Below are 25986 nucleotides of genomic sequence, written 5' to 3'. Positions count from 1 at the left end.
CCCGCCCCGCCGCCCCCCTCCAGCTGGCCGGGGGGGCCGAGCTCGCACGGCCCGGCGTCGCCGTCATCGACCTCCGCTTCCCCCGCGGCGCTGCCGCCGACGTGAGTGCGGCCGCGCCCGCGGCGGTACCGGCGGGGGGGAGAGGGGGGGGGGTACCGGGGTGGTCCCGTGGGGTCACGAGGGGATGCCGGGGGCGGTACCGGCGGGGGTTGTGCCGGGATGGTCCCGGGGGAAGACAGGGGCCATGGCGGGGGCGGTGCAGGGTCGGGGGAGTCGGGGTCGGGTGTGGTGCCGGTGCCGGGGTGGGATGGGAGATGCCGGGGGCAGCAGCGGGGACGGGGTGGGTGGGGATGCCGGTGCCGGTATGGGGGGATGCCAGGGGCGGTCCCAGGACAGAAGGGATGCCGGGGGCGGTACGGGGAAAATATGAGGGGCGGTCCCGGGGCGGAGGGGATGCTGGGGGCGGTGCCGGTAACGGGTGGATGCCGGTGCTGGGGTACCACCCTTACCGATGCTGGGCGGGATGCTGGGGATGCAGTGCCCGTCCCAGTAGAGTGGGGGATGCTGGTGCGGGCCCCGACATGGGGCTGTGCTAGTGCGGGTATGGGGGGCGTGCTGGTCCGGTATGGGAGGGGGATTGCCGGTGCCCGTCTCAGTACTGCGGGGACAATGCCGGTGTCGGTGGGGGATGCCGGTGCAGGTATGGGGGGATGCCGCTGTGGGGCTGAGGCCGCCGGTCCCGCAGGTGCAGGAGATCGTGTTCAGGAACTTCTACACGGCATTCCTGAGCGTGCGGGTGCAGCGGCCCGGCCCCGGCGGGTCCCGGCGCTGGGTGACCTGCCTGCGGGACCTGTGCCTGATGCCTTGCCCACACACCGAGGAGGGCTCCCAGGACTACTTCTGCCTCCACCGGCACCAGGTCAGCATGTCCGGATGGGACCGTGCTCTCCCCCACCCCTCTGGGGCTCACCCCACTTCGCCCACACCCTGGGATGGCTCCTGGCCCCGGGGGTCTGGGACTGATGCCCCACTGACCCCTATGGGTGCGAAGGTCCCTGTGTCCCACACAGCCCAGCCAGCCCTCAAGGGACAATGCTTCCCTTGGGCTCCTTCTGTCTGGGGTGGGTTGGGGGTTTTGGGAGGATATGCCAAAAGCTGCCCCCAGTCAGTGCCAAGCTGCCCCCAGTTAGTGCCAGCCCCTGTGGTTACACTCCCCGGCCCTTGCCCTGCAGATGCTGTGTGACATGGACCAGGTGACAGCAATGCGGTTCATCCTACGACAGCCCTCCCCAGTCTGGCTCCACTTCACCATCGAGGACCTGCAGATTTTCCCCCCTGGACAGAAGGTGAGCAGGTGCCAGAGCTACCCCACTGCCAGGCACGGGTAGGGGGCCAGGACAAGTCACTGTCCCCAGCTCTGTACCTGGCATTTTCCGCCGCAGCTCTGGGGAGCACACACAGGGGTGTGGGTCCAAGTCCTTGTCCTTTACTGGGGCACTTGGGATCCACTTGTGCTCCAGTGGTGCTGGGGAAGGGACTGCTCTGACAACCACTCAAAACACAGAATTCCCTACAAAATTCTCTTTACGGATAGTAAAGTGACACTTCCATAGCAATATCACTAGGGGTGGGCTCTAAACCTCAGCATGCTGCCCGGTGTAAAGGATGGAGGTAGGGTTGGGAACACCCTGTGTGACCCTCTGGATCTGTTTCAGAGTCCCCAGAAGGATTTCCCCTCCTGGCTCTCCCAGCTGACCCCTCCGGAGCAGCCAGCCAGCCTGCATGAGGTGAGTAATCACCGCTGAGGTATTGGGGGAAGGAGGGACTTCTGTGGGGTACCAGCCATGAGCATCCCTTAAGAGGCTGCCAGGCCCATACCTGCCCTGTTGGCTCCAGGCTTTCACCAGGAATAGCTGTGGAGCCCTGAAATAACCCGCCTTGTGCTGGAAGTAGTTTGCAGTGCTAAGAAGAAAAATATCTCCATGGGGATGTGCTAATTGAGGTGACACTTAAGTCTATCTGCTCTCTAGTCTGGGGACAGAATGTCCCCAAGGGAGCAGTGGGTGCACAGTGTCACTCAGCCAGCAGGTGGGATGCAATGGCATGGGGACAGGAACAAGAACATCCCCATGGGAGCAGTGGGTGCACAGCATGGTTCAGTGGCAGGTGGGACGTGTGGGGACACGGATGGGGACATCCCTGTGGGAGTGGTGGGTGGGATGTGTGGGGACAGGAACAAAAACATCCTTGTGGGAGCAGTGGGTGCACAGCATGGTTCAGTGGCAGGTGGGACGTGTGGGGACACGGATGGGGACGTCCCTGTGGGAGTGGTGGGTGGGATGTGTGGGGACAGGAACAAAAACCTCCTCGTGGGAGCAGTGGGTGCACAGCATGGTTCAGTGGCAGGTCGGATGTGTGGAACAGGGACAGGGACAGTCCTGTGGGAGCAGTGGGTGCACAGCATCGCTCAGTGGTGAGTGGGACGTGTGGGGACAGGGCTGGTTCCCAGCACTTCGCAGAGGGTGTGCTCTGGGGAGCATGTTGCCCAGCCAGGACAGCACATGGGCAGAGGGGCATCACAGCCACAGCACGTGTTTACAGATTGCCAGCCACATCTGCCTGGTTGGTGGCCTTTGGTGGGCAAAGTCTGGGCAGAGCAGGGCCAGGATGGGAGCTGGCTCGCCCATGGGAACCTGCTGAATCACCTGGAGGTTCTGCCTGCAGGAGGGTGGCACATCAGCCACACCTGCTGGGGCAGTTCTGCTATTGGGCTTTCATGCTACGGTGCTCACACTGCACCAGCAGTGAGGCTGCTGTTCCCAATCCTGTACCAGCTGTGTGACAGTTTGGGGAGAGCACCCCAGTCCCTTGCTGATTGCTTGGATCACGCTCCCCTTGGCAAGGAGTATCTGGGACAGATGCCAGAGGTTGCTCTGTGATTGACTCTTCCCAACGTCACCACGAGGCACCCCTCAGCCCAGTGTGACAGAGCTGTGCCCCTGTGAGAGCTGTGCCCCAGCTGGGAGAGCCTCTGCTGAGCCCACGGGTCCCACCTGGCTAAAGGTCCCTGAGGTGAACCCGCACGTGCGCCCAGGATTCTGCACCCAAGCCCAGGGAGCACTGCACAGTGAGGCTGTTGGGAAACTCTGGACTGCGTGATTAGGTTTTTAATAATTAGCCAGCAATCAGCTTTCTGTCCTCGTCCTGGCCACCTGTCAGCAGAGATGGGCTGTGTCAGCGCTGCAGCACCCAGGGATCAGGGTCACTCACCTGTGTCCTCAGTGGCTTGTTTTCCTAGAGAGGGGCCCTGTTCACCTCATGTTGGGAAACCACCAGCAGGCCAGGAATATGGGCACCATCACGTGCCCGGCTCCCTGGGAGGCACAGCCATCCAGCCACACCACTGCCCAAAACCAGGGTGATCCAACCCATCTGGGTCATCCCTGCTCCACAGCATTGTGCCCACTTCTTTCCAGGAGCTCCCTGATCCGGAGAAGGTGTCGACAGAGGTCCAGCAAATGTGGGTGCTGACAGAGGTGATCCGGGCTCGCCAGGCAGCTGCCCGCATTGGGCGCTTCGACGTGAGTCCCACCACCCTGCTGACAGGGACCCCGGCCGTGCCACATGGCTCGGGAGCCCTCCCAGAGAGGCTGCTCCCAGCAGGATGGGGTTGGAGTATCCCAGCAGTGCTGTGCAGACAGTGACAGTCGCTCTCTTTCCCAGGTGGATGGCTGCTACGATGTTAACCTGCTTTCCTACACCTGAGCCCGCTGGTGCTGGTGCCGGTGCCAGCTGGGAAAAGTGCCCCTTCCATGCTCCCAGGGCCTGACTGGACTCCTGCATTCCCGCCTTGGCTGTTGACCCCGCGGGGGTCCCAAGCCCTCCCTGTGCCCCTTCCCTGACTCCCTCTGCACTGCCTGGCAGTGAGGGGCAGCACTGCCACCCCAGAGACCCCTGTGAACCTCTCCTGGGCACATCCCGTGGGCAGAGCCCAGACCCCCACCCCACACTGCAAGGGGCTGTGGGGGGACCGAGGAGTGCAGGGGTGCTGGAGCGGCACCTCGGTCACCACTAAAAGCTGCTACGTTGGTCCTGCCTGTGCCCGCCTGTCTCTGGGGGATGGGGGTGGCCGTGCCGGCAGCCCCGGGGAGGCGGTGCCGAGGGCGGGCCGGGCCGGGGGCGGGGGCCGGGGCCAGGGCCGGGCGGACTCCATGTCCCAGGCGCCCCGGGGCCGGTCCGAGCCGTGCCGGGAGGGAGGAGGAAGAGGAAGATGCTGCGGGCGGGCTGCCGCGCCGTGCTGTCCCGCCGGCCCCCGGGCTCGGCGCCGCGGAGAGGGGCCGGGGGGACCGGGGCCGGGACGGGGGCCGAGGCCGGAGAGGAGGGGCTGAAGCAGACGCCGCTGGACGCCCTGCATCGGGCCCGCGGCGGGCGGATGGTGCCATTCGCCGGCTGGAGCCTTCCGCTGCACTACGGGCAGGGCCACCTCCAGTCACACCTGCACACCCGCCGCCACTGCTCCCTCTTCGACGTCTCCCACATGCTGCAGGTAGCGGGGTCGGGATGAGGGGGCTGGAGCAGGGGGGTACCCGCACCAACTCACAACCCACCCCCCCGGCCCCTTGCAGACCCTGGTGTACGGCCGGGACCGCATCAGGTTCATGGAGAGCCTGGTAGTGGGGGACATCGCCGAGCTGAAGCCAGGACAGGTACAGCGCACTGGGCGGGCACCAGGCATCCAGCAGGGTCGGAGGTCCCCGGGATGGCCTGGGAGGGTCCAGGCAGCCCGCTCATTCTTCCATGGGCCGTGTCCCTCAGGGCACCCTGACGCTGCTCACCAACGAGAAGGGTGGCATCACGGACGACCTCATTGTCACAAACACGTCAGAAAATCACCTCTACGTAGTGTCCAACGCCGCCTGTGCTGACAAAGACTTGGCCATCTTGAGGGTATGGGGCTGCACGAGCGGGAGGTGGGGACACGCAGTGGGAAGGAGTCCTTCCGCCTTTTGGTGACACCCGTGGTTGCGCAGGGTGAGGTGGCCATGGCCACATGTGGGGCTGGCACCGGCCTGGCCCCCGTGCTAGCAGCCCACTGTCACCCTGGCAGGACAGAGCAGCGCAGCTGCAGGCCACCGGCAGTGACGTACACCTGGAGGTGTCAGACAACGCGCTGCTGGCTCTGCAAGGTAGTGGGGGCCCCACGTGGACCTGCCCTCCTCCAGGTCCTCACCTGGTGGATGTCACTGCCCTCCCCACCTCCCTCCCCTCCCCTGGGCACTGCCATCTTCCAGCCACCTGCATCCCTAGGTCCCTCCATGGCACGGGTTCTGCAGGCAGGGCTGTCAGATGACCTGGCCAAGCTCTCCTTTATGAATAGCATCACCACGACCGTCTTTGGCGTGCCAGGCTGCCGTGTCACGCGCTGCGGTTACACCGGCGAGGATGGCGTGGAGGTACCCTGGGAGCTGCACCTGCATCCCCACTGCGGTACTGATGCAGGGGAAGGCCATGCCCCACTGACGCTGCCCGTGTCCCGCTGTAGATCTCGGTGCCCGCGGGGCGGGCAGTGGAGCTGGCCGAGCAGCTCCTGGGTGTCCCCGATGTGTGGCTAGCAGGGCTGGCAGCCAGGGACAGCCTGCGCCTGGAGGCTGGGCTCTGCCTCTACGGCAATGACATCGACGAGACCGTCACCCCTGCTGAAGCTGGGCTGATGTGGACCTTAGGTAGGTCCACCTCTGCCTCCACCTCCTCCTTGGGACAGGCAGAGCAGCAAGGTGTCCCCAGAGGGTACAAGGGGACCAGTCAGGTATCACCAACCCTCACCCATCTCTGCCCTGCAGGGAAACGCCGGCGTGCGGCCATGGACTTCCCTGGTGCTGCTGTCATCATGGCACAAGTGAAAGAGAAGCCGAGGCGCAGGCGTGTGGGGCTGACATCGGTGGGACCTGCCATCCGGCCCCACATGGCCATCCTGGGCCCCGAAGGCAGGCCTGTGGGTAGGTGGGGGCAGTGGGGCTGGTACGGGCATGACCCTGAGCTGCGGCCATGGCATGGGCAGGGGCTGACCAGCCCCCACTCACCTCCCCGTATCCTCACATTCCAGGCACAGTGACCAGCGGCTGTCCCTCACCCTGCCTGGGCAAGAACATCGCCATGGGCTACGTGGAGGCAGCGCACAGCCGGGCCGGCACCGAGCTCACCGTCGAGGTGCGGAAGAAGCAGCACCCTGCCGTCATCACCAAGATGCCCTTCGTGCCCACCCAGTACTACATGGCCAAGTGAGGCCAGCACATGCCGTGGGCACAGTGCCCTGGCCCAAATAAACACCCTGTCCCATTCCCCTGGCCTCCTCTCTGGTGATGGTGGCGGTGCCAAAGCAAGGGGCAGCAGGTGGGCACAGCACTTTAATGGTGTTGGCAGTACCCAGCCGATGGTCCTGGTGCTGCTCACTCCCGGTGCGTCTTCATGGGCTCTGCTGCCAGGCCATCCCTGCAAAAGAGAGGCAGCGTGAGCATGGGTGGGGCAGCACCCAGCACAGCACCCCAGCACCAGGGCAGGCACCTGTCTGTCTGTGTGGGGTGGGCAGGGCTGGGGGGCACTTACTGGGGCATACTGGTCTGGGGTGCAGCTGTGGGGGTGCTCACTGGTCTGGGGGCACAGCTTGGGGCAATTGCTGGGGGGCACTTGTCAGAAGCCACAGCTGGGGGGGGTAACCGGGGCCGGTGTCCCAGAGGACCCCATCCGGACCATACTGGGCAGGCGGGCAGTCACTGGGCTGTACTGGTGCAGGAGTGCAGCTGGGGGGACACTCACTGGGGGACACTGGGCAGGGGTTGCTCACCGGGCTGCGCTCCAAGAGCACTGGCCGGACGCGGGGGAAGCCAGGCAGGCCCGCGGGGGGGATCAGCGGTTTTGGGCCCGGTAGCGGTCGGGACTCACCGGGGCGGGCAGTGCCGCTCGGCGGCGCCGTTGCGTCCCGCCGGGCCGGCGGGGGAAAGGGAATGCGCTCGGGGCCGGGAAGGCGAGGCCCCGGAAGCGGTGCCGGGGGAGCGGCGGCCGGTGGGGCCGGTCCGGTAACAGAGCGCGGCCACCGCCCCGCCGTAGGTGCGCCAGGCCAGGCGGACGCCCAGCAGGCTGAGGCCCAGCCAGAGCAGCAGCAGCTGGCACAGCGCGGCCCGCACGTCCTGTGCCGCCCACTCGGCCGCCAGCTCCCGGCCCAGCGCGGCCAGCGCCCGCCACGGCGGCTGCCAGCCCGCCGCCACCGCCGCCATGGCCGCGGGGTACCGGGGGCGAAGCGACCGGAGGGGGCGGAGCCTCGGCCCGCCAGCCCGCCCTCGCTGCCGCCACAGCGCGGCCGCCGGGGGGCGGCGCCTCCTCGTGCCGGCCCTCTGCCGGTGCAGGGCGGGCGCGGCCTCGGGGCCCCGTTTCAGGGGCGCGGCCTTGGGGGATTGGCTCCTCCCCAGGGCAGGGCCGCGGCCCGGTCGGTGGGTGGGGCCGTCATGGCGGGAAGCGGAGAGGAGCCGCGGTACTCGCGGCAGCTGTGAGTGCGGGGACCGGCACCGGGGACGGGAGCCGCACAGGATCGGGGCAGGGCACGGCGCGGGGCAGTGGTGCTGGCCCCCGCTGACGGCCCCCGCTGACGGCCCCGCCGGTACCCGCAGGTACGTGCTGGGCGGCGGCGGGAGGCGGCTGGCCGAGTCGGCGGTGCTGGTGTCGGGGCTGCGCGGGACCGGAGCGCAGGTGGCGACGGCGCTGGTGCTGGCGGGGACCGGGCGCGTCGTCCTGCACGACCGCAGTGCCACCTGCACCGCCGACCGCACCCACCAGGTACCGGCGGGGCCGGGCGGGGCCGCTGGTGACAGGAACGGGTGAGGGTTCACAAAACAGGCGCAGGTACAGGTGAGGATCTCAAAACAGGAACTAGTGAGAACGCCGGTAGTGCATACAGATATGAGGGGGAGTCCTGATAATAGGTACAGACAGGGGTCCCAGTACCAGGTAGAGGTATGGGTGGGTGTCCCACTAGTGAGTATGGGTATGGGCACAGGTCCCAGCGTTCAAGTATGGATGAGGGGCCCCATAATGTGTATAGGTGTTGACAAGGGTCCCAGTAATGGGTACAGACTCAGGTGGGGGTGCCAGTACCAGATATGAGTATGGATGGGGATCCCCATAATGGGTACAGACAGCAATCCCAGTAACAGGTACAGGTATGGATGGGAAGGCCCCATAACATATAGAGGTACTGACAAGGGTCTTGGTACAGGTGCAGACTCAGGTGGGAGTCCCAGTAACAGGTACAGATGTGGTGGATGTCCCAGGAATGGGTACAGGTGCAGTTGGGGGAATCCCCATTTGCAGGTACGGGTGTGGGGTGAGGGGCTCCCAATAACAGGTACAGGTTGGGGATGCTGGTAAGGCACAGGGTGCCCTTCATTGTCACAGGTAGGGTCCTTAGCAGAGGCCCCTCACCAGTGCAGACAGGGCCTGTGGAGCACCTCACAGTGGTGAGCTGCACCCCAGACCCGTAGGGTGCCCTACCATGTGTCCACTTTGCAGTTCCTCCTGGGGGAGAGTGATCTGGGCCAGAACCGTGCCAAGGCATCCCAGCGGGCCCTGACCGAGCTGAACCCCTGTGTGGTGGTTGAGGCTCACACCGGGGAGCTGTCGGAGGCCTTCCTTGCCCCCTTCCAGGTGAGCCTGCATCCCTGTGCCATGGGGACCCCTGGGATGGCAGCGCTCACTGACAGACCTGGCACAGGTGGTGGTGCTGACTGAATCCCCGCTGGAGGAGCAGCTCCGCGTCGGGGACTTTTGCCATGCCCGGGGCATCTGCTTCATCGTGGCAGACACCAAGGGCCTGGCAGGGTAAGGGGTCTCATGGGGTCCTGCACTGGCTCTGAGTCACCTTGTTCCCAGAGCCCCAAGCCCTGCACTGCAGTTCATGTCCCCAGTAAGCTGGCAGGGCTGTTTGGCCTGGGCAGGACATGGCAGTGCTGGGGAAGCTTGGTGGGGCACTTTCTCTGGCAAAACCCCATTGGTCTTCTCCAGGCAGCTGTTCTGTGACTTCGGGGAGCAGTTTGTCATTGATGACCCAGCAGAAGGGGACCCAGTGTGTGCTGCTGTGCAGCACATCTCCCAGGTAGGAGGGAGGGCAGCCCCTCCAGGATCCCCCAAAATGTTGTTGCCTGCTCCTCTGGCTCTATGCCACCCTAGTCCAGTGCCCCACTCTCACACAGCCTTCTCCTCAGGGCAACCCAGGAGTGGTGACATGCATGGGGACAGAGGACAGTCATGGCCACCTCTTCTGTGATGGAGACCTGGTGACGTTTTCTGGCGTGCAGGGGATGACAGAGCTGAACAGCCAGAAGCCCGTCCCCGTGCGTGTGTTGGGTGAGACCTCCAGGGGGGTCCCGGCTGCCCTAGCTCAGGGTTGAGGAACTCACTGGGTCCTTGACAGTGACCATGATGTGATATCCATGCTCGTCCCCAGATGCCTTCAGGCTGGAGATCGGTGACACCAGCTCCTTCTCACCCTACCGCTGCGGGGGCCTGGTTTCACAGGTGCAGCAGCCCCAGGAGTGTTCTCATGTAAGTCCTTCTTGGCCCCACGATGCTGCCACCCAGGCTGGGGTACTGCTGTGCCACGCCAGGCCCCAGGGAAGCACTCACCCAATCCCTGGTGCTCTGCTCTGCTGGCAGGAGCCCCTGTGCCAGTCACTGGAGGAGCCCAAAATCCAGGTGGCGAGTCCCGAGGATCTGCCACACAGCCGCAGCCTGCACGCCGCCTTCCAGGCCCTTCACGCTTTCCGCAGGGAGCAGGGCCGCCTGCCGCGGCCCAGGGCACCGGTAAGTCCCTGTCCTGCTCCTGCCTGGCCCTGCCGAAGCCCACCACCCTGCCGGGAGCTGCCCTCTCCCCTCTGCCCGCAGGCAGATGCCGAGCGCGTGCTGGAGCTGGCGCGGAGCCTGGGAGCACAGCAGGGTCCCCTGGATGAGGACATCGTGCGTGCCTTCGCCAGCGTGAGTGCGGGGGACCTGTGCCCCGTAGCCGCCGTCGTCGGGGCGCTGGCGGCCCAGGAGGTGCTGAAGGTGAGCGGGGCGGGGTCCCGCTGGCCATGGCTGTCCGGTGGCGTTTGGTGGCCACGAGAGGGCACTTGCTGCCCGCTTGGGGACGCCGGGTCCGGCAGCAGGGCTGGGGCGCAGTGAGGGGGAACACCCCGCTGGCCACCTGCCCACGGGCTGTTCGCCCCAGGCCATCACTAGGAAGTTCCTGCCCCTGGACCAGTGGTTGTATTTCGACGCCCTGGAGTGCCTGGCGCTTTCGGGGGCTGCGCAGCTGACAGAGACGGACTGTGCCCCGGTGAGACCCCATGTCCAGCCCCTCCTGGCTGCCTGGGGTGCTGTGGCTGCTGTGCTTACACAGCTCCTTGTCCCGGCAGAGAGGCTCTCGCTACGATGGCCAGATTGCTGTCTTCGGGGCCAATTTCCAGGAGAAGCTGGGCCACCAGAAGTACCTGGTGGTGAGTGGGCAGGGACCATGGCACTGGGAAGCTGCGGAGCATCCGACTGGCATGCAGGGAGCTGCAGCATCTCTGCCCTGGCAGGTGGGAGCTGGTGCCATCGGCTGCGAGCTGCTGAAAAACTTTGCCATGATGGGGCTGGCGGCTGGGCCGGATGGGGAACTCATCGTCACCGACATGGACACCGTTGCCCTCTCCAACCTCCATCGGCAGCTCCTCTATCGCTCAGTAGATATCTCGGTGAGGCAGCATGAGGCAGGGGCTGAGCTCCCCCCAAAGGGCATATTGGCTGTGTCAGGGGCTCCCTAGGGCTGGGGGAGTGCTGCCCACCCCCTCTCTACCCTGGCAGAAGCCAAAGTCGGTGGTGGCCGCAGCAGCCGTGCAGCGCATGAACCCTGATGTCAGGGTGACAGCTCACCAGAACCAGGTGGGACCTGCCACCGAGATGTTCTACAGGGACAACTTCTTCCGGCACCTGGATGGCGTTGCCAGCGCCCTGGACACACTAGAGGCCCGTGAGTGCCAGGAAGGGCAAAGGGGCCAAGCCCCTGGACGTGCTCCCTGGGTCCCCAGCACCTCTGGCTCCCTGCAGGCGCCTATTTGGAGAGACGTTGTCTCCGCTGCCGCACACCACTGCTGGACTCGGGCACGGAGGGGACACGGGGGAATGTGCTGGCCATGGTACCGCCCCTGACCAAGCCTCTGGGGCCGGCCAGCACCCCCAGGGATGGCACCTTCCCCCTCTGCACCCTGCGGCACTTCCCCCGCACCATCCAGCACACACTACAGGTAGGCTGAGCTGCCCCAGCCACAGCACCCAGCGAGGAGGTACTGGGACCTTTGTCTTCCTTCCCTGTTTCCCCTCCAGTGGTGGGCCGCAGGCAGGATACAGCCCCAGCTGCTTCCTGCTGGCAGCCTGAGTGTTGCTGCTGGCCCTGCCAGAGCCTCCCCCTCCCCCTGGGCTTGGGGGCATAAGGGGGAGTTACAGTGCTCAGCACCCGTTTCTCCTCTGCAGTGGGCCCGTGATGAGTTTGAGGGGCTTTTCCAGCTGCCTGCAGAACAAGTCAACCAGTTCATGAAGTGAGTGGGCTTTGGGGGAAGTGACGCTGGGAGAGGAGCTTCCAGCTCTGCCAGGGCACTGCTGGGAATGGCCACGTCCCACCCAGGTGTCTCACAGGATTGCTCTTGGGCCAGCATCAGCAGTGCCTGGTTTTGCAGGGACCCAGCTTTCCTGGAGCAGCCGCCGCCAGGGAAGGTCCTGGAGCAGGTGTGGGACAGCCTGCGGGAGTGGCCGCGGGACTGGCAGGACTGCGTGCGCTGGGCTCGCCAGCACTGGCAGAGCCGCTACCACGATGCCATCACCCAGCTGCTGCACATCTACCCTCCGGAGCATGTGAGCCCAGCACCATAGGGCTGGCACCCCCTGCACCCCCTTGCCTCCACCAGCCGTGTCACTGCAGCCAGGGGTACACATTCCTGGGCCTGACTTTTCTCTCCCTGTGCCAGGAAACCAGCCCGGGTGTCCCCTTCTGGGCAGGGGACAGGAGCTGTCCCCATCCACTGACATTCAACCCCGACAACGTGAGTGCAGGGAGAGCTGTGGGGTCTCACACGGGAATGGTATGGCCAGAGGGAGAGCCAAGCTTGTGCTGGGATTACTGGGAATACTGAATTGTAGTTGTGCTCCATCTGCCACAGCCTGTGCAGGGCTGCCAGGTCCTGGACTGGGTCTATCCCTGTCCACCAGTCACTGCTGGGGACAGCCTGCACATGCTCTGTGGCCAGAGGAGGAGGAGAGGCTCCTTCACCTCGACTTTGGGGTAAAGCCAGGCAGTTTTACCAGCTTGGGGCAGTGCTGGCAGCCCTTGGCAGTGTGGGACCACCTCAGCAAGACACCTCATGGCTACGCCTGTTCTACTTCACAGGACACCCACCTGGACTATGTCCTGGCTGCTGCCCATCTCTTTGCCCAAGTACACAGGGTCCCACCATGCACGGACCGGGCAGCCATCCAGGCCATCCTCCGTGGTGTGGTCCTGCCACCCTTTGCACCCCAGGACGGGCTCCAGATTCCCCTTACAGAGGAACTCACAGAGGAGGCACAGGTTCCCACAGGTGAGGTTCCCAGCCATGTTCCTGGGTCCAGCATGGTTGTGGTGGGGCTGTGGCTTCTTGTCCCTGCTCCAGCACTCAAGAGGACCCAGACCAAGGTGGGGGTACCCCTGCAGTGCCACAGTGCAGGGGTATCATCCCAGGGGTCCCTGTGCCCCCAGATTGCAGGCAGCTGACAGAGCTTACCCAGGACCTGATGCAGTGGAGACAGGAGCTGGTGGGGGATGAGGAGGCAGAAACACCCCTGATGGAGTCCATCCACTTTGAGAAGGTAGCAGAGCCAGGCAGGTGGCCCTGCTCAGCCTGGGGGCTTGATGTCCCCATGGGATGCAGATGTCCCCGCACTCTTCCCCGCAGGACAACAATATTCACATAGACTTTATCACGGCAGCGTCCAACCTGCGTGCGGAGAACTATGGCATCCCCCCTGCCAACTGGCTGACGGTGAGAGGGGCAACCTGTGGGGTCAGGAGTCCCTGTCCTGTGTTGGGCAGCTGGTGACACCCCTCCTGTCCTCAGAGCAAGCGGATTGCCGGGCGCATCGTGCCTGCCATCATCACCACCACGGCAGCCGTGGCCGGGCTGGCGTGCCTGGAGGTCTACAAGCTGGTGTGGGGGTGCCAGGACCTCAGCTGCTACCGCAACAGCAACATCGGCCTGTCTGACTGCCTGCTGCTCCGTTTCCAGCCCCTGCCATCCACCACCTACTGGGTAGGACCCTCTTCCCCAGGACAGCGCAGGTGGGGGACACCCAGGGGCCAGTGGCATCTGCTGTGGGACAGTGCCAGGGGGACCCAGGAGAAAGGAGGTGGCCATGCAGCAAGGGTGGCCCTGGCCATAGCACTCCAGAAATGGATTTGGGTGCTGCAGTGGGTTGGGGATACTGCCAGGCACTGAGGAACCAGCTCCTTCCCCTGGCTGCCCCCCAGCACTGAGACGCTGCCACTGTCCCACTTGCCCAGCCTCAGGCCCAGCTGTGATGTTCTGGGGTGCCCAGGGGACCGAGGCAGCCCCACTGCCCCATGGCAGGCCCCACGCTGAGCTCCACAGCCAAGGGTGGGAGGCTGCTGCAGCCGCACACATCTGGCTTATGGAAACCAGCTGCGGCAGCCAGAGAGCAGCTGGCACCGGGCCGGGAAGGGCCGCCCGGGGGAGCGGGGCCGGGGGTCCCGGCGGTGGGGAACCAGGGAGGGAGAGCGGGGGCGGGGGCAGGCCCAGATTGGGACCGTCTGGGCTATAGAGGCCCCTTTGTCTGGGGGTTTATGGCGTGCGAGGCAGCCCTTCCGGCACGGCAGGAAGCGCCGATTGGAACCAGATTGGCCCGGGGGGCCCAGGGCCGGGGGCAGGAAGAGGGGGAGGGAGGCGACTCCACTGCCTTGCGCCGGCTCCAGCACCACTTCGGGCTGACGGCTGCCCCATGGCCCCCTCAAGCCCCAGGCCCAGCCCTGCGCAATCCTGGCTGTAGTGCCCCTGGGTTGACATCACCCCCGGGTGGAGGATGCTGCTGGGTCTAGCCACGTCCTCAGGTCCCTGCAGCAACACCCAGCACCTGCATGTCCCAGGCTGAGGACACCCGGCGTGACATTTCACACCCAGCTGCTTGGCTAGGGTGGGAACACGTCCCCAAGGCCTATTTGGCATGACCTACGTCCCCACAGGGACCTGGGGAGCCCACACTGGGGGCCAGCCTTTTCCAGAGGGATATGCTTCCCAGGGCTAGAGCACTGTACTTCGGTGGTGGAGAGCCAGGCCATGGCTTTCCCTCTGTGCCGAACAGTTGCTGCCCCGGTGAGGATGGGGTTAAGCCCTCCTCTCCCCCAGTGGGATAAGTGCAGGCAGCAGAAGGCGGAGGTGAGAAGGCAGCAGAAAGCAGGAGGGAGAGTGACCAGGTGTGAACACCCCTCCTGAGTGGGGCCGGGGCCAGGTGGGCAGTGCTGGCGCTGCCTGCAGCGAGGGCAGATGGCCGTGTAGCCCTGCCAGACGGCGCGGGGCCGCGTCCGGCGCGTGGCCCCGGGCTTGGCACCACACTGGCCTCCTTGGGCCAGAGCAGGGGTCGTGGGGCCACGGGCATGAGAAGAGGTGATTGTGTGGGGCTGGGCAGTGCTTCAATGGCTTTTTGTGTGCCTGTCCTGGCCTGGGGCTAGGGGCAGTGCCGGCCCCACACTGACGCTGATCCCTGAAGTGGACCCCAGCAGTGTTGGGGGGACACTTGTGTCCCCCACTGCCCGTGCACCACCATGGTGCCCCCATCACCCTGCCCCTTTGCCTGCCCTGATGTCCCCCAGCCCTGGTGCTGCACCAGTGCCTGCCCCATGGGGCTGGACAGCCAGGGTATGGGGTGCGAGTGCTGGCTGCTACCCCCTGGCAGTACGGCGGGCGGGAGTGGAGCTGCTGGGACCGGCTGGAGATGCGGGCAGTCGGCGCAGACGGGCAGGTGATGACGGTGGAGGAGGTGCTGGACTGGCTGCAGGTGAGCCCAGCGCTGGCAGCACTCAGCCAGGTCACCCTGGGGGATGCAGGGCCAGATCCTGACACCCACCTCTTGCAGAGGACACATGGCTGGACCGTGACCATGCTCCTGTGTGGTGACATCGTGCTCTATGACAGCAAGGCGGATGAAGAAACACGGGCCCGGCAGCAGGCGCAGAGGTAGGTCTCCGGCTCTAGGGCCCAATCCTGCCCCGGGGGGGCGGCTTCCAGCCCCCACTGCCTCAATCCTGAGCCACTCCAGCTGCAGTGCAGTTCCCAGCCAGCTGCTGGATAAACATCCTGCCGGCAGCACTTCCCGTGGCAGGACCCCTGCCCGGCCCCTTGCTGCCGGCCCCTGCATCCCACCAGCCTGGCCGGACACCCCTGAGGGGCCCAAGGCATCCCCGGGGCACTCAGCCAGCGTTGGAGGGCAAGCCAGTGCCCCCAAAACCCCCTTTCCCTGCTACAGGTTATCAGAGAACTTGGAGGATGCCAGGATGCCTCAGCAGCAGGACCTGGAGCTGCTGTATATGTGCGAGGGAGAGGACGCTGAGGTTGAAGATACCCGTCCCCCTCTCCTGTGCTCCCTACCCTGAGCAAGGGGCCAGCACCTCCTACCCCATGCAATAAAAGCTGCAGGCTGCACTGGCCCTTTTTGCAAAAAGCCCTTGCTTGCCCCTGCCCAGAGTCGGGGTGCAGGCACACCCTTTGATAAACGCTGCGGCGCCCAGACCGTACAAAACAGGGGTTTATTTACAGGGTGGGGGTGCGGACCGCAGCAGCAGGGCTAAATGTAGCCGATAACGTCGTTGCAGATGATGGGCTGGCGGCTGCGGCTGTTCATCAGGGCGGTGAAGCGGTGGAAGTCCGTGGCCAGCTGGGCGATGTTGCTGTGGGACTGGTGGAAGCAGGCGCCCTTGGGCTGTCCCCCCAGCCCCAGCGGGCAGGAGAAACGCTTGGTGGCGTCGCGGCCCCCCGGCCGGACACCGTCGGCCCCCCGGGGCCGGGCCATGTTGGCCAGCTTACGGCGTACGTTGCCCGAAAGGCTGAGCAGGAAGGCGGGGGGCTTGGCCAGCCGGCGGGAGGGCTCGGCGGGGGCTCGGCGACGCGGTTCAGCGCCCACCTCGGGCAGGTCCATCCAGTTCTCCACCAGGTCGGCGAAGCAGTTGTCGCCCAGCACCAGGGGCTGCCGGTTCCGGCTCTGCGACAGCAGTGCTACGGTCCAGTCCTGCGTGTCGGCGGGCTCCAGCGCCCGCCACTGCTCCAGGCAGGCGTCCGAGGTGGATTTGGGGCGGACACGGCGGGCGGGGGCGGGCGGTGGGGCGGCGGGGCCGGCGGAGAGCCGGTGTGCCCGCTGGCAGGGCAGCAGATGCCGGCGGCGCACGGGCACCTCCTCTTCCCTCCACGTGCCCCCCGAGGCCTCCGAGTACCCCGAGTCGAACTCCAGGCTGCGCTCGCTGGCCGGGGGGGAGCGAGCGGCCGGCCCCCCTCCCTCCTCCTCCTCGCCACCCGGATCCAGGCTGCAGGCCGAGTCCGCCGCCGAGCCGGGGCGCGGGGGACGAGGGGCCGGCCCCGGCGCCCTTCCCAGGTGGTGCGGTGCCTGCCGCATGCCGTGCATGTGCGCCCGCGGCGTCGGCCCTGCGTCCCGCCGGCACCACTGCAGGGAAAGGGCACATCAGCACGGTTGTCGCCACTGCCCCCAGTCAGCGCCGCGATCTCCCATCCCAACCCACCCCGGCACCCCGCGTCCCCCCCGCCCCGGCTCGGGGGGGGCTTCGCTGGCGCAATGGGCGTGCAGCAGGGTGCGGAGAGCGGGGCGCAGGCCCCGGCTTGCCCGCAGCCCCGGGCCCCGCTTTCCTGCGGCTCCTGCGCGGAGCCGGCCGGCGTGCAGCGGCTTGTCGGGTGAGCAAGCAGGCACCCAGCCCCGGCCGTGCCTGCGGGAAATGACAGACGGCCACGGCACGTAGGAGCGGGCGCCCCACTGCCCCCCCGACAGCCCCTCGAGTGCCCCCGTCTCTGTGGGGAGGCAACCGGGACACCCCTCCAGCAGAGTCCCACTCGGTGGCACGGAGCCAGCGGCAGCCCCAGGGCACCCGCGGGTGCTGGGGTGGGGCTCTCCCCCCGTGCGCTGGCAGGGCCACCCACCCACCCTGTGCCCTCCAGCTGGGGACACCCCAGGTGACGTCAGGGTGCAGCCAGGCCTGCGCCCAAGGCCCGAGCCCCCCCAAACGGCGGGGAATACAGGGGACCAAGGCAGCCAGGGCTGAACGGAGCACGGCCGGGCAGGCGCTGGAAAAGACTCCTGGCTCCCGCAGCCGGGCCGCTCCTCGCTCTTGAATTCCTATTGTCTGAACCCAAAAGCAGGGTGTTACGTCCGCTTTCCTTTCCGCGCTGGAGTCGCGGGAAGCTGAGTGTGCAGAAGGGGTTGCTTCCAGGACCGATAATTCTGTCCCCTCTGGCTGGCCCTGACAGAGCTGCTGGCAGGACTGTCCTTGTTGCTCTCCACGTCCCCGTCCCGATCCCTGTCCCCCTCCCCGCTGGCTGCGACCCTCTCATCCAGCCCTGGTGGCAGCGTGCCACCACTCCGAGCCGCCCAGTCCCGCCGCTGGCCGGGAACACTGGGGCAGCCGGTTGTGAGGTGCTGGGTAAGCATGTGGCAGCCCCAGGAGAGCCGAAGGGCCACCCTGTCACCGCCGTCCCTCGGGGCAGCCCAGGTGGGTGGCAGCTCCAGGGGGACGGTGCCGCTGGCATCTTGACAGCTGGACACTGTGGCCGCTGGTCACCCGTGCCCCCACACCGCCAGTGTCCCACCGGACGCCAACGTCCCCTGCGCCGCCTTTGGCCTCGCCTGTAATGTCACGGCCCTGGTATCATCGACAGCGCCCGGACGTCACTGGCATCAGGGGGCGGTGGGGCGCGGGCACGGTGGTCCCGTCCCGTCCCGTTCCCTCCCGGTGCCCGCGGCGGCACTCACCCGGTCGGCGCCGAGCTCGTCCGGGCGGGCGTTGTGCATGCCCGGTCCTGCTCCCCCGGCGCTGCTCCCGGCCCCGCTCCTAGTGCCGCCGGTGCCGGAGCAGCAGCAGCAGCAGCAGCGGACGGAGCACCCGGCTGTGCCCGCCGCCTCCCGGCGCTGCCCGGCGGCCCCGCCCCGCCCCGCCCCGGCCAATGGGGCCGCCGTAACGTGAGCCCGGCCCGCACCGGCACCGGCACCGCCGCCCCGGGGCCCCGCCCCGCCCACGGACCCCTCCCCGCCGCCCCGGGGCCCCGCGCCGGGCACCGCCGGGCCAGGCGGGATCTGTGTCCCAGCCGGCAGCACCTCGGGTACCGGGGGTCCTGGAGCCCGGTATGCCCCGGCGGGAAGGAGGGCAGCCCCGGTACAGGGCCCCGGCGGAGGCACCCACCGCTGGCACCCCCCGCCACCGGGCTGCCAGAGCAGGGAGGAGGGAAGGGAAGGGAAGAGTGACCCTGGCCGCAGCGCCCGTAATTGGGAACTAATAGCGCTTAATGGGGATCCTGGGAGAAGCGGCACTGGTTTGCAAATGAACGAGAACACGGCCAAAAATTACCTCCCAGCTAGTTTTCCCGGTTCCGAGCGTGCCGCGTGGTGAAGCAGCGTGGGGTGGCAGCCAAACCCCACGGAGCTGCGAGTGGCGAGGGGCTGGAAGCGGCGGCGTGCAGAGCTGGGGGCACTGGAGCCGTGCCCTGTCCCTTCCCTGGCCGGGCGGGCCACCACGGGTGTGGATGGACGGCGTGACGCCGGGCCGGGGTGGTGCCGAGCGCCCCTGGCAACCGGCTTCAGCTTGTCCCAAACACCCTGCGAGCCATGGGCATGCACGGACACCTCACCTTCCTCCTCCTCAGCCTCTGTGTCCCAGGTAGGTGCTTCAAGGTCACAATGTTGGAGGCGCTCTTTGCCAGATCCTTGGTGGATGACTGAGAGGAAGGCAACAGAGGAGAGGCTCTCCTCGGTTTCTCCCACATGCCTGGGGCTGACCCCAGGATGGGCAGAGGGATTGGCAGCTGCCTGGCTGGGTTGAGGCAAGGAGGGGGCATCACTGGAGCATCCTCAGGGCATTACCAGGGTGTCCTCAGAGTGTCCTCAGCATTGCCAGGGTGTTACTGGGGCATCTTAAGGGCATCACTGTGGCATTTCCAGACACCACTGGGGTTTCATCAGAGCATCACAGAGGGAATTCTGGGGCCTCCCCACGGCATTGCTGGGGCACACCTGGCAGGCTGGGGTGATACTGTCCTCTTTGCAGGGACTTTCGTCAGAGCAACAGGTAAGAGTGGGTTGCCCTGGACCCAGCTGTGCCTTGCAGGGAGATGTGTGCCTGCACTGGTGCTTAGGTGCAGCAGCAGAGCTCCATAAGCACAACTGGATGAGCCATCAGTGGTCCCTGGGGTCTCCCACCAGTCCTGCCTGACTTGCCACGTGTGGTGGCCCTGAGTGAGGACACAGTACCAGGCACCCGCGTGGCTGAGGTGACCGTGTCCTGCAGCAACTCAAGCAGCAGCCCCAATGTCACTCTGGATACCATTGAGCCTGACCACCCCTTCAACTCCATCGCCATCAGCTCTGACCCCACAGATGCCACCACGTTCCGGGCAGAGGTGCGGCTGGGGAACAGGGAGTGGGGCAGGAGCTGGCAGGCGCCCTGCTGAGTTACGTGTCCCCACGGCAGGTGACACTGCGTGCTGGTGCGGAGCTCGATGCCCGCCAGGTGAACCAGTACACGCTGAGCCTGAGGGCTGCTTGTCCCGGTGAGGATGAGGTGGAAGGGCGGCTCTTTGTCCGGGTGACAACGGGGCAGGTGCTGCGGTGTGATACCCCCTTTGCCAGTGCAGGTAGGAAACAGGGGCACAGGGCAGTGGGGGCTGTGGATGCCAGCCAGTACCAAGCTCCCACAGCCGTGCTGTGCTCCAGAGGGTGATGTGGTGGAGGTGCTGGCCGACGTGGCACCCCGGACACCCCTGTATGCAGTGCTGCGGCAGCCGCTTGGCGGGCTGATGGTGAGTAGCAGTTCCCTGGGGGCCCAAACCCCCATAGAAGGGAGCAGCCTTGGAGACAGCAGAACCCCGGGTGTGGAGGAGTGGAACAGGGGTTCTCATCACCCTCCTTTCTGCAGTTCAGGCTCCGAAACCACAACACACCACTCACACTCACCCGCCGGGGCCTGGTGCTGGCTCCTGACAATGGTTTTGACCCCAACAAGGACAACCAGGTGGGCACCAGCAGCCTCAGGTTGGTCACAGACACCTCTTAGTCTGCTGGGGCTTAGCCTCATGCTGGCATTGCCCACAGCTCTCCACATCCTGCTCTTCTCATTAGGCTCCTGTCTCCCCTTGAACCCAGGATGGCCCCAGCCCTGTCCCCATCCCCTTCTGCATCTCAGGTTCTGGCCCTATCCTCATCCCTGTCTGTATGCCTGCCCATTCTAGTCTCCAGTTCATACTCGTCTCCATCTCTACCCCTCTTTCCACCTCTGTTCCTGCTCCAAGCCCCATTCTCGTCTCTTGCCCCCTCTCCTTCTTTGTCTCTGTCCCTGTTTCTGTTCCCATCTCTTTGCTATTCCTGTCCCTGTCCCTATTACTATCCTCGTCCCTATCCCTGTCCCCATCCCCATCATTAGTGCCACTCGGGGCTGTCCCACAGCTGCCCCGGTGCTGCCCCACAGACGTTCAGGTTGGAGATTGAGGTGATGGATCGTCATGGGCACAACTGCAGTGGGGCTGTAAGGGTGGAGGTGCTGCCATCGCGCCGTCCCCGCGTCACCTTCCTGTGAGTGGGGTTGGGACAGGAAAGGGGGTGCTGGTGGCATCAGACGGTGCCTCATTGCCCACCTCGCCTGCAGCAAGCCGCACTGGGCTGTGACGGTGACAGAAGGCATTGGCCCCTGGGAGGTGGTCACACGGGTCTATGCCAGAGGTGACAATGTCCGCTATGCCATCCTCGCTCCTGTGGCACCCACGCTCTTCACCATTGACGAGGGTGAGCAGGGCAGCAGGAGTCCCCAGGGATGCCCTGTCCCTATCCCTGTGCCCAGTGCGAGGCCGTGGCTCCTCCTGCAGTGACAGGTGAGATCCGCAGCACCCGCCAGCTGGAGGTGATCCGTGCCTACCTCCTCATCCGGGCTTACAATGCGCTGCATCCCGACGACCACGCCACCACCACGGTCAACATCACTGTGCAGGGGACAGACCGCCAGGCACCAAGATGTGTCCCAGCCATCTTTGTGTATGGTTCAGGGGGGAGTGGGGGGTGTGGGACTCTCTGCTGCACCCAGGACATGGGACAGAGGCTGAGCTGCTGGCTGCCCTGCCACAGGTCCCAGGTGCTCGAAACGGTGTCCCCTGGCACCACCTTGGTGACACTGAGGTGCACCGACTCCACCAGCACTGATGAGTGTCTGCACTATGCTCTTGAGGGGCCTCCCTCCTCCCACTCCCACTTCTGCATGGAGGGGCCACGGCTGAAGGTGAGCAGGGTCATGGTCAGGGCCCAGGTGGACAGCAAGCCTAGACCCCGGGAGCCCGGTGGGACAAGTGGGACCCTGTGACATGTGCTGTCATGCCAGATTCTGGGCCAGGGCTCCTCAGGGCTCCCTGGTCCCCAAGGCCTGCTTGTTCTCCTCGCTCCCTCCTTCTCCCCTGTCATCACAGCTTTGTGGGACACCCTGGCTTTGCGGGATGCTCTAGCCTTGCAGGGTATCTCAGCTTTGCAGGGCATCTCAGCTCTGTCTGACACTTCCCTCCTGGCTTGGCAGGTCAACGCCACACTGGACTATGATTCGGAGGCCATGGCTGCTCTGGGCTTCCAGTTCACGGCCATCATTGTGGTGACAGTGGGAGGGCAGCCCCTACAGAGCAGTGAGTGCCCATGTCCCTAGGGTGGGAAAAGACCTTTCCCAATCCCAAACCAGCAGATCACAGAGGAAACATTCCTTTCCTGCTGCCCCAGAGATGCCCACCCCAGGGCTGGTGCCCCTGTCCCCATGTCACACAGCCTGGCACAGGCTGTGGGGTGGTGCCAGCATGGCTGAGCTGCCGTGTGCCACACAGCCCGTGTGCCTGTGCTTGTGACGGTGACACCTGTCAACGAATTCAGACCGGCGTGCCCCAGCAGTGCCACCTTCACTGTGCCAGAGACGGCAGCTTTCGGCAGCGTCGTGGGGCGTGTGGCTGGCACTGACCGCGACTACCCACCGGACAGCCTTGAGTACAGTGTGGAGGGGGGGTCTGGGCCTGCACAGCCCTTCTCCATTGACAGGCGCACTGGTGAGCACCCAGCCCCTTTCCCAGCCCCCGCCACTCCCCATGGCACCTACCGGTTCCCAGCAGCTCACGCCACTCCACAGGTGAGATCCGCGTGGTGGGACCCCTGGACTCCCAGCAGCAGAAGAGCTACAGGCTGGTGGTGCAGCTGACGGACACCCACAATGACCTGGACCTAAGGAAGAGGCAGAGCCGCCTGTGTGATGTGTCCGTGCACCTGCAGGTGTGAGGGCAGCCCGTTGGGTGAGCTGTGGTGGGTGTGAGCACTGTGGGTGCCCTACCACTTCCCCCTGCTCCTGGCAGGCTGTTCCAGACCAGCTGCCGGTGTGCATCCCTGAGGTGCAGGAGCTGCGGATCACGGCTGGGTCCCCGGGCAGCCACCAGCCTGTCACCCACCTGGTGTGCCACAGCAGCCCTGACAGTGTCGTGCTGACATACACCATTGTTGGAGGTGAGGAATGGCCAAGCCACGGCACAAACTAGCCCTCGGCCATGGTGTGACACTGAGCAGACCCTCTCATCCAGGCAATGAGGATGGGCGCTTTCGGCTGGAAGGGAACACCCTTGTCTACCTCCCCAATGACCAAGCCAGGCCCCGCACCTTTGTCCTACTGGTGGAGGTGTGGGGCGGCTCTGGTGCCCGCCGCCGCAGCAGCGTGGTGGCACTGGTGGTGCACGTCACCCCCTGGAGCACCCCAGTGCCACCCAGCACCACCACCCAGCACACGGTGAGCAGAGCGCACTGACCAGGTGGTGCTCCAAGGTCCATTGAACCTCCCATGTCCCCTCACCCCGGTGCCTCCACAGACGCTGCCGAAGGAGCCGCTGGTTGTCACGCAGACAGAGGCAATGTGGCACCCGCCGGCCTGGTTTGTGGCCGTGCTGACCATCTCTGGTGCCCTGCTGCTGGCCACCCTGGGCTGCATGGTGCGGAAGCTGCTGTGCGGGTGAGCCCCAGCCCACCCCACGGCATGGCACAGTGAGCAAGACTAGGGGTTCACGGCTGCCTTCTGCTCCTCCCACAGCAACCGGGCCCCTGGCAAGCTGTTCCTGGGCAAGAGGTGAGTGCTATATGGCCAGAGCAGTCATATGGGCAGTTGTATTGTCCTTGCAGGTAGCCAGGAAGACACAGCACATAGGGATGTTTAATATACCCTGCATTTGGCCATGGCTTGCTGGTCAGGGAGCCGTCTCTGCCCAGGGCAAGGGTGCAGCCCTGATGGGAACTATGGGAGCAGAGAGAGCAATTTGGCCAGTAGACAGTGATGTCGATGGCCAGGCTGGGGCACAAACTCTGCAGTGGACAGGGTGGGGTGGCACAGTGCTGGTGCCAATGCCTGCTGCAAGGCTGGGTCCTGGCACCAGGGCTGAGGTAACTGCAGCTCACCAGGGGAGCCTCTGTTTGGCAGGGGTGAGCCCCATTTGTCAGGGAAAGCTCACAGGGAGAAGGTGACCAGGCTGCACAACCCCCTGGAGAATCACTGATGGTGACAGGTGACAGAGGAGAGAGCCTGAAGAGATGCTAGGCCAGCCTGTGCCAAGTGTCTGCACAGCAAGGAGGAGACATGCAAGCCCACGGGCAGGATAACAGCCACCCCCGGTGGCATAACTGCCCCGAGGTGATGCATAGCTGGATCCAGGTTCACTGGTGAGGCTGGGGACACAGTACTTGGTGGCACTGGGGCCATAGTGACCATGCAAGGGAGAAGAATCGGGCTCAGCCCCTTTGGGTGGTCCTGGCAGCTCCCCCAGCACAGCATCCTCTGAGCACAAGAGTGATGTGTGCCAGCACATGGGGAAACAAGCAGATGTGGTGGCAGGCCTGCTTGGTGCTCTCAGGCACTTGGGGGAGTGCAGCCCTGCCACAATCCCTGTCTTTACCAGGGGACAGTCAGGTAGGGTTGATGGGCTCGACTGGGTGCAGCTGGCAGGGAAAAGCCTGGCTGGCAACTTGTTCCCAGCAGGATCTCTCAGGGTTGAGGCTGGGGGCCCATCACTGACAGTGCCCTCCCCTTGCTCTCTTCCTTCTGCAGCTCCTGGGATGTGGTGGAGCACACCAGGGGCAAGGAGGAACAGGGACACCCACATGCCAGCAGCCCAGTAAGTGGTGGCAGCGATGCTGGGTGCCCTGCCAGGGAGGCAGGAAGAGCCCTGTGGCCCTCAGCAGCCACTCCTGTCTCTCCTCCACACAGGGACAGTTTGATGGCCGTGCTCAGGACCCACGTGAGTGCCCTGTCTCACAGCCCCAAGAGCAGCCTCGGGTTGTGTTCCCCAGGGCAGAGGGGTCTGGGGACAGGAGAGATGGGGACCAGGCCCGCGGGGCAGTGACTGAGTGCTGCCTCCATCTCAGGCACCGGCAGGGATTATCTCTTCAACAGCGTCACTGGGGCTCGGCGCTGGATCTGAAGGGCTTGACAAGGGCTCCTTGTGACCCACAGCTCCATGTGGGCAGTGCTGGGTAGAGCACTGGGTTCTGGCAGACACCTGGTGTGACCCCCAAGGAGGAGACCCGTCCTTTGTGGCCAAACCAGCTGCACATGGGGTGCAGCCAGACCCTGAGCCACCTCAGACCTAATAAATGGTGTCAGAGATTGCACATGCTGCTGTGATTGCCTTAGGGAGTCCCGTTGCCGGGCAGTGACACTGGTGGCTGTCCTGCTGTGGTGGTCATTAGCACTGTCTCGTCAGCGATGTGAGTGGCATGACCCAGGACAAGGGTGGCAGCAGGCTCGGCACTGCAAAAAATATTACGAGAGCTTTGGCCAGGTCTGCTTCAGTGACAGAAGCATCTCTGTAGCCTCTGGATGTGACCCAGCCGGGGCAGTCCTCCACAGGAAGGTTATCTGGTTCAAGAAAACTCAGCCACGGGTAATTTTGAGAAACTTTTGCCTCGAGTCCCATACCCTCCTCAAGCTCTGCTTTGTTCCAGCGCTCGCAGGCGCAGACGGGTGGGATGAGCAGCTGGTCGGCGGAGTGGATGGGTTGATAATTGGGAGGAAAAGTGAATTAGCGGGGGTGCAGGTGAGCGGGACGCCGCAGGAGGAGCTGGGAGCAGCGGGAAGCTTTGAAGGCGTCAGTCAGCGAGAGGTGGGAAACCGGTTATTTGAATTTCAAAGGATCGCGCCGCGGGACGCCTCCCTGGCAGCTCCCGGGGAAATGAAGCGCTGTCGGGATAAGAGGGAAGAGACTAATTTGGGGAGTAGGTGACTAAGGGGAAGGAGGGGGGACAGGAGCCAGCCGTGAAATTTCACAGTGAAAGGGGTCACCTGTGTGACTCTGCCTGAGGGTCCCTTTTGCCCCGAACCCTTTTCCCTGACCGTTCGGGAATTGAACCCTTTACTGTACCGGAATGGTGCGTGAGCTCGTCCCACTGGCGACACCCCGCTCGGAGCGGCGGCCGTGGGGGGACGCGGAGCGGCCCCGGGAGCTCGGGGCGGGGAGCTCTGAGCGTGTCCGCGGACCGCGGGACGGCTGGGTGTGGGTTTGTATCGGGCAGCACGGAGTGCAGACCGGCCGGGGGTGGGTTCGGAGCGGGGAGCGCGGAGCTGCCGGGGGCGGGCTCGGAGCGGGGATGGCGGCTCGGAGCGCGGAGCTGCCGGGGGCGGGCTCG

General features: G+C 65.3%; 6 protein-coding genes across 10 annotated transcripts; 4 read left to right on the top strand and 2 right to left on the bottom strand.

Annotated features, from left to right (window-relative positions):
- Window positions 1-5: 5 nt before the first annotated feature.
- On the top strand, window positions 6-4090 carry NICN1 (nicolin 1; the record flags this gene model as incomplete). The annotated part of the gene is made up of 6 exons (XM_042017876.1): window positions 6-101; window positions 746-919; window positions 1233-1346; window positions 1716-1787; window positions 3477-3581; window positions 3724-4090. Coding segments are annotated over 6 exons (603 nt in total), but the record flags the coding sequence as incomplete, so codon positions are not given.
- Window positions 4091-4223: 133 nt separating this feature from the next.
- On the top strand, window positions 4224-6339 carry AMT (aminomethyltransferase). The gene is made up of 8 exons (XM_042018385.1): window positions 4224-4546; window positions 4626-4706; window positions 4816-4947; window positions 5108-5186; window positions 5308-5453; window positions 5543-5723; window positions 5841-5996; window positions 6104-6339. The coding sequence occupies exons 1-8, from the start codon at window positions 4271-4273 to the stop codon at window positions 6280-6282; spliced, it is 1230 nt and encodes a 409-aa protein (XP_041874319.1). The 5' UTR covers window positions 4224-4270; the 3' UTR covers window positions 6283-6339.
- Window positions 6340-6391: 52 nt separating this feature from the next.
- Window positions 6392-7301, bottom strand: TCTA (T cell leukemia translocation altered). Its single transcript, XM_042018401.1, has 2 exons — window positions 6940-7301; window positions 6392-6489 (listed from the first exon to the last, which is right to left on the bottom strand). The coding sequence occupies exons 1-2, from the start codon at window positions 7269-7271 to the stop codon at window positions 6447-6449; spliced, it is 375 nt and encodes a 124-aa protein (XP_041874335.1). The 5' UTR covers window positions 7272-7301; the 3' UTR covers window positions 6392-6446.
- A 139-nt stretch (window positions 7302-7440) lies between these two features.
- On the top strand, window positions 7441-15751 carry UBA7 (ubiquitin like modifier activating enzyme 7). 4 transcript variants are annotated; one of them, XM_042018330.1, is made up of 24 exons: window positions 7442-7540; window positions 7662-7827; window positions 8560-8694; window positions 8762-8868; window positions 9052-9142; window positions 9252-9393; window positions 9494-9591; window positions 9703-9849; window positions 9931-10089; window positions 10253-10360; window positions 10440-10520; window positions 10605-10760; window positions 10870-11035; window positions 11113-11309; window positions 11536-11600; window positions 11739-11913; window positions 12027-12101; window positions 12446-12635; window positions 12794-12903; window positions 12990-13076; window positions 13152-13343; window positions 15001-15102; window positions 15181-15281; window positions 15571-15751. In XM_042018330.1, exons 1-24 carry the CDS (start codon window positions 7500-7502, stop codon window positions 15695-15697), a joined length of 3018 nt encoding a protein of 1005 aa, XP_041874264.1. In that variant the 5' UTR covers window positions 7442-7499; the 3' UTR covers window positions 15698-15751. The 4 variants fall into 4 exon arrangements, with proteins under 4 accessions (XP_041874273.1, XP_041874283.1, XP_041874264.1 ...); XM_042018321.1 differs by having other exon boundaries at window positions 12776-12903; XM_042018339.1 differs by lacking the exon at window positions 15001-15102 and having other exon boundaries at window positions 7441-7540; window positions 12776-12903.
- Window positions 15752-15831: 80 nt separating this feature from the next.
- Window positions 15832-18244, bottom strand: INKA1 (inka box actin regulator 1). Its single transcript, XM_042018392.1, has 2 exons — window positions 18076-18244; window positions 15832-16758 (listed from the first exon to the last, which is right to left on the bottom strand). Exons 1-2 carry the CDS (start codon window positions 18112-18114, stop codon window positions 15889-15891), a joined length of 909 nt encoding a protein of 302 aa, XP_041874326.1. The 5' UTR covers window positions 18115-18244; the 3' UTR covers window positions 15832-15888.
- Window positions 18245-18340: 96 nt separating this feature from the next.
- CDHR4 (cadherin related family member 4) lies at window positions 18341-24964 on the top strand. 2 transcript variants are annotated; one of them, XM_042018371.1, is made up of 20 exons: window positions 18341-18976; window positions 19364-19384; window positions 19519-19715; window positions 19787-19949; window positions 20029-20114; window positions 20231-20326; window positions 20780-20883; window positions 20957-21093; window positions 21174-21339; window positions 21430-21580; window positions 21869-21971; window positions 22164-22379; window positions 22460-22599; window positions 22680-22827; window positions 22902-23104; window positions 23184-23323; window positions 23402-23437; window positions 24410-24476; window positions 24569-24599; window positions 24727-24964. In XM_042018371.1, exons 1-20 carry the CDS (start codon window positions 18925-18927, stop codon window positions 24780-24782), a joined length of 2313 nt encoding a protein of 770 aa, XP_041874305.1. In that variant the 5' UTR covers window positions 18341-18924; the 3' UTR covers window positions 24783-24964. The 2 variants fall into 2 exon arrangements, with proteins under 2 accessions (XP_041874305.1, XP_041874295.1); XM_042018361.1 differs by having other exon boundaries at window positions 24569-24964.
- The last annotated feature ends 1022 nt before the right edge of the window (window positions 24965-25986 follow it).

The sequence above is a fragment of the Corvus kubaryi genome, unplaced genomic scaffold (genome assembly GCF_017639235.1).
Source record: "Corvus kubaryi isolate FWS band 111438036 unplaced genomic scaffold, C.kubaryi_AGA036_p1.0 124, whole genome shotgun sequence".
In the NCBI taxonomy this organism is placed as follows: Eukaryota; Metazoa; Chordata; class Aves; order Passeriformes; family Corvidae; genus Corvus; species Corvus kubaryi.
Note: the sequence above shows the minus strand (reverse complement) of the source record. Positions and strands in the feature narration are given on the sequence as shown.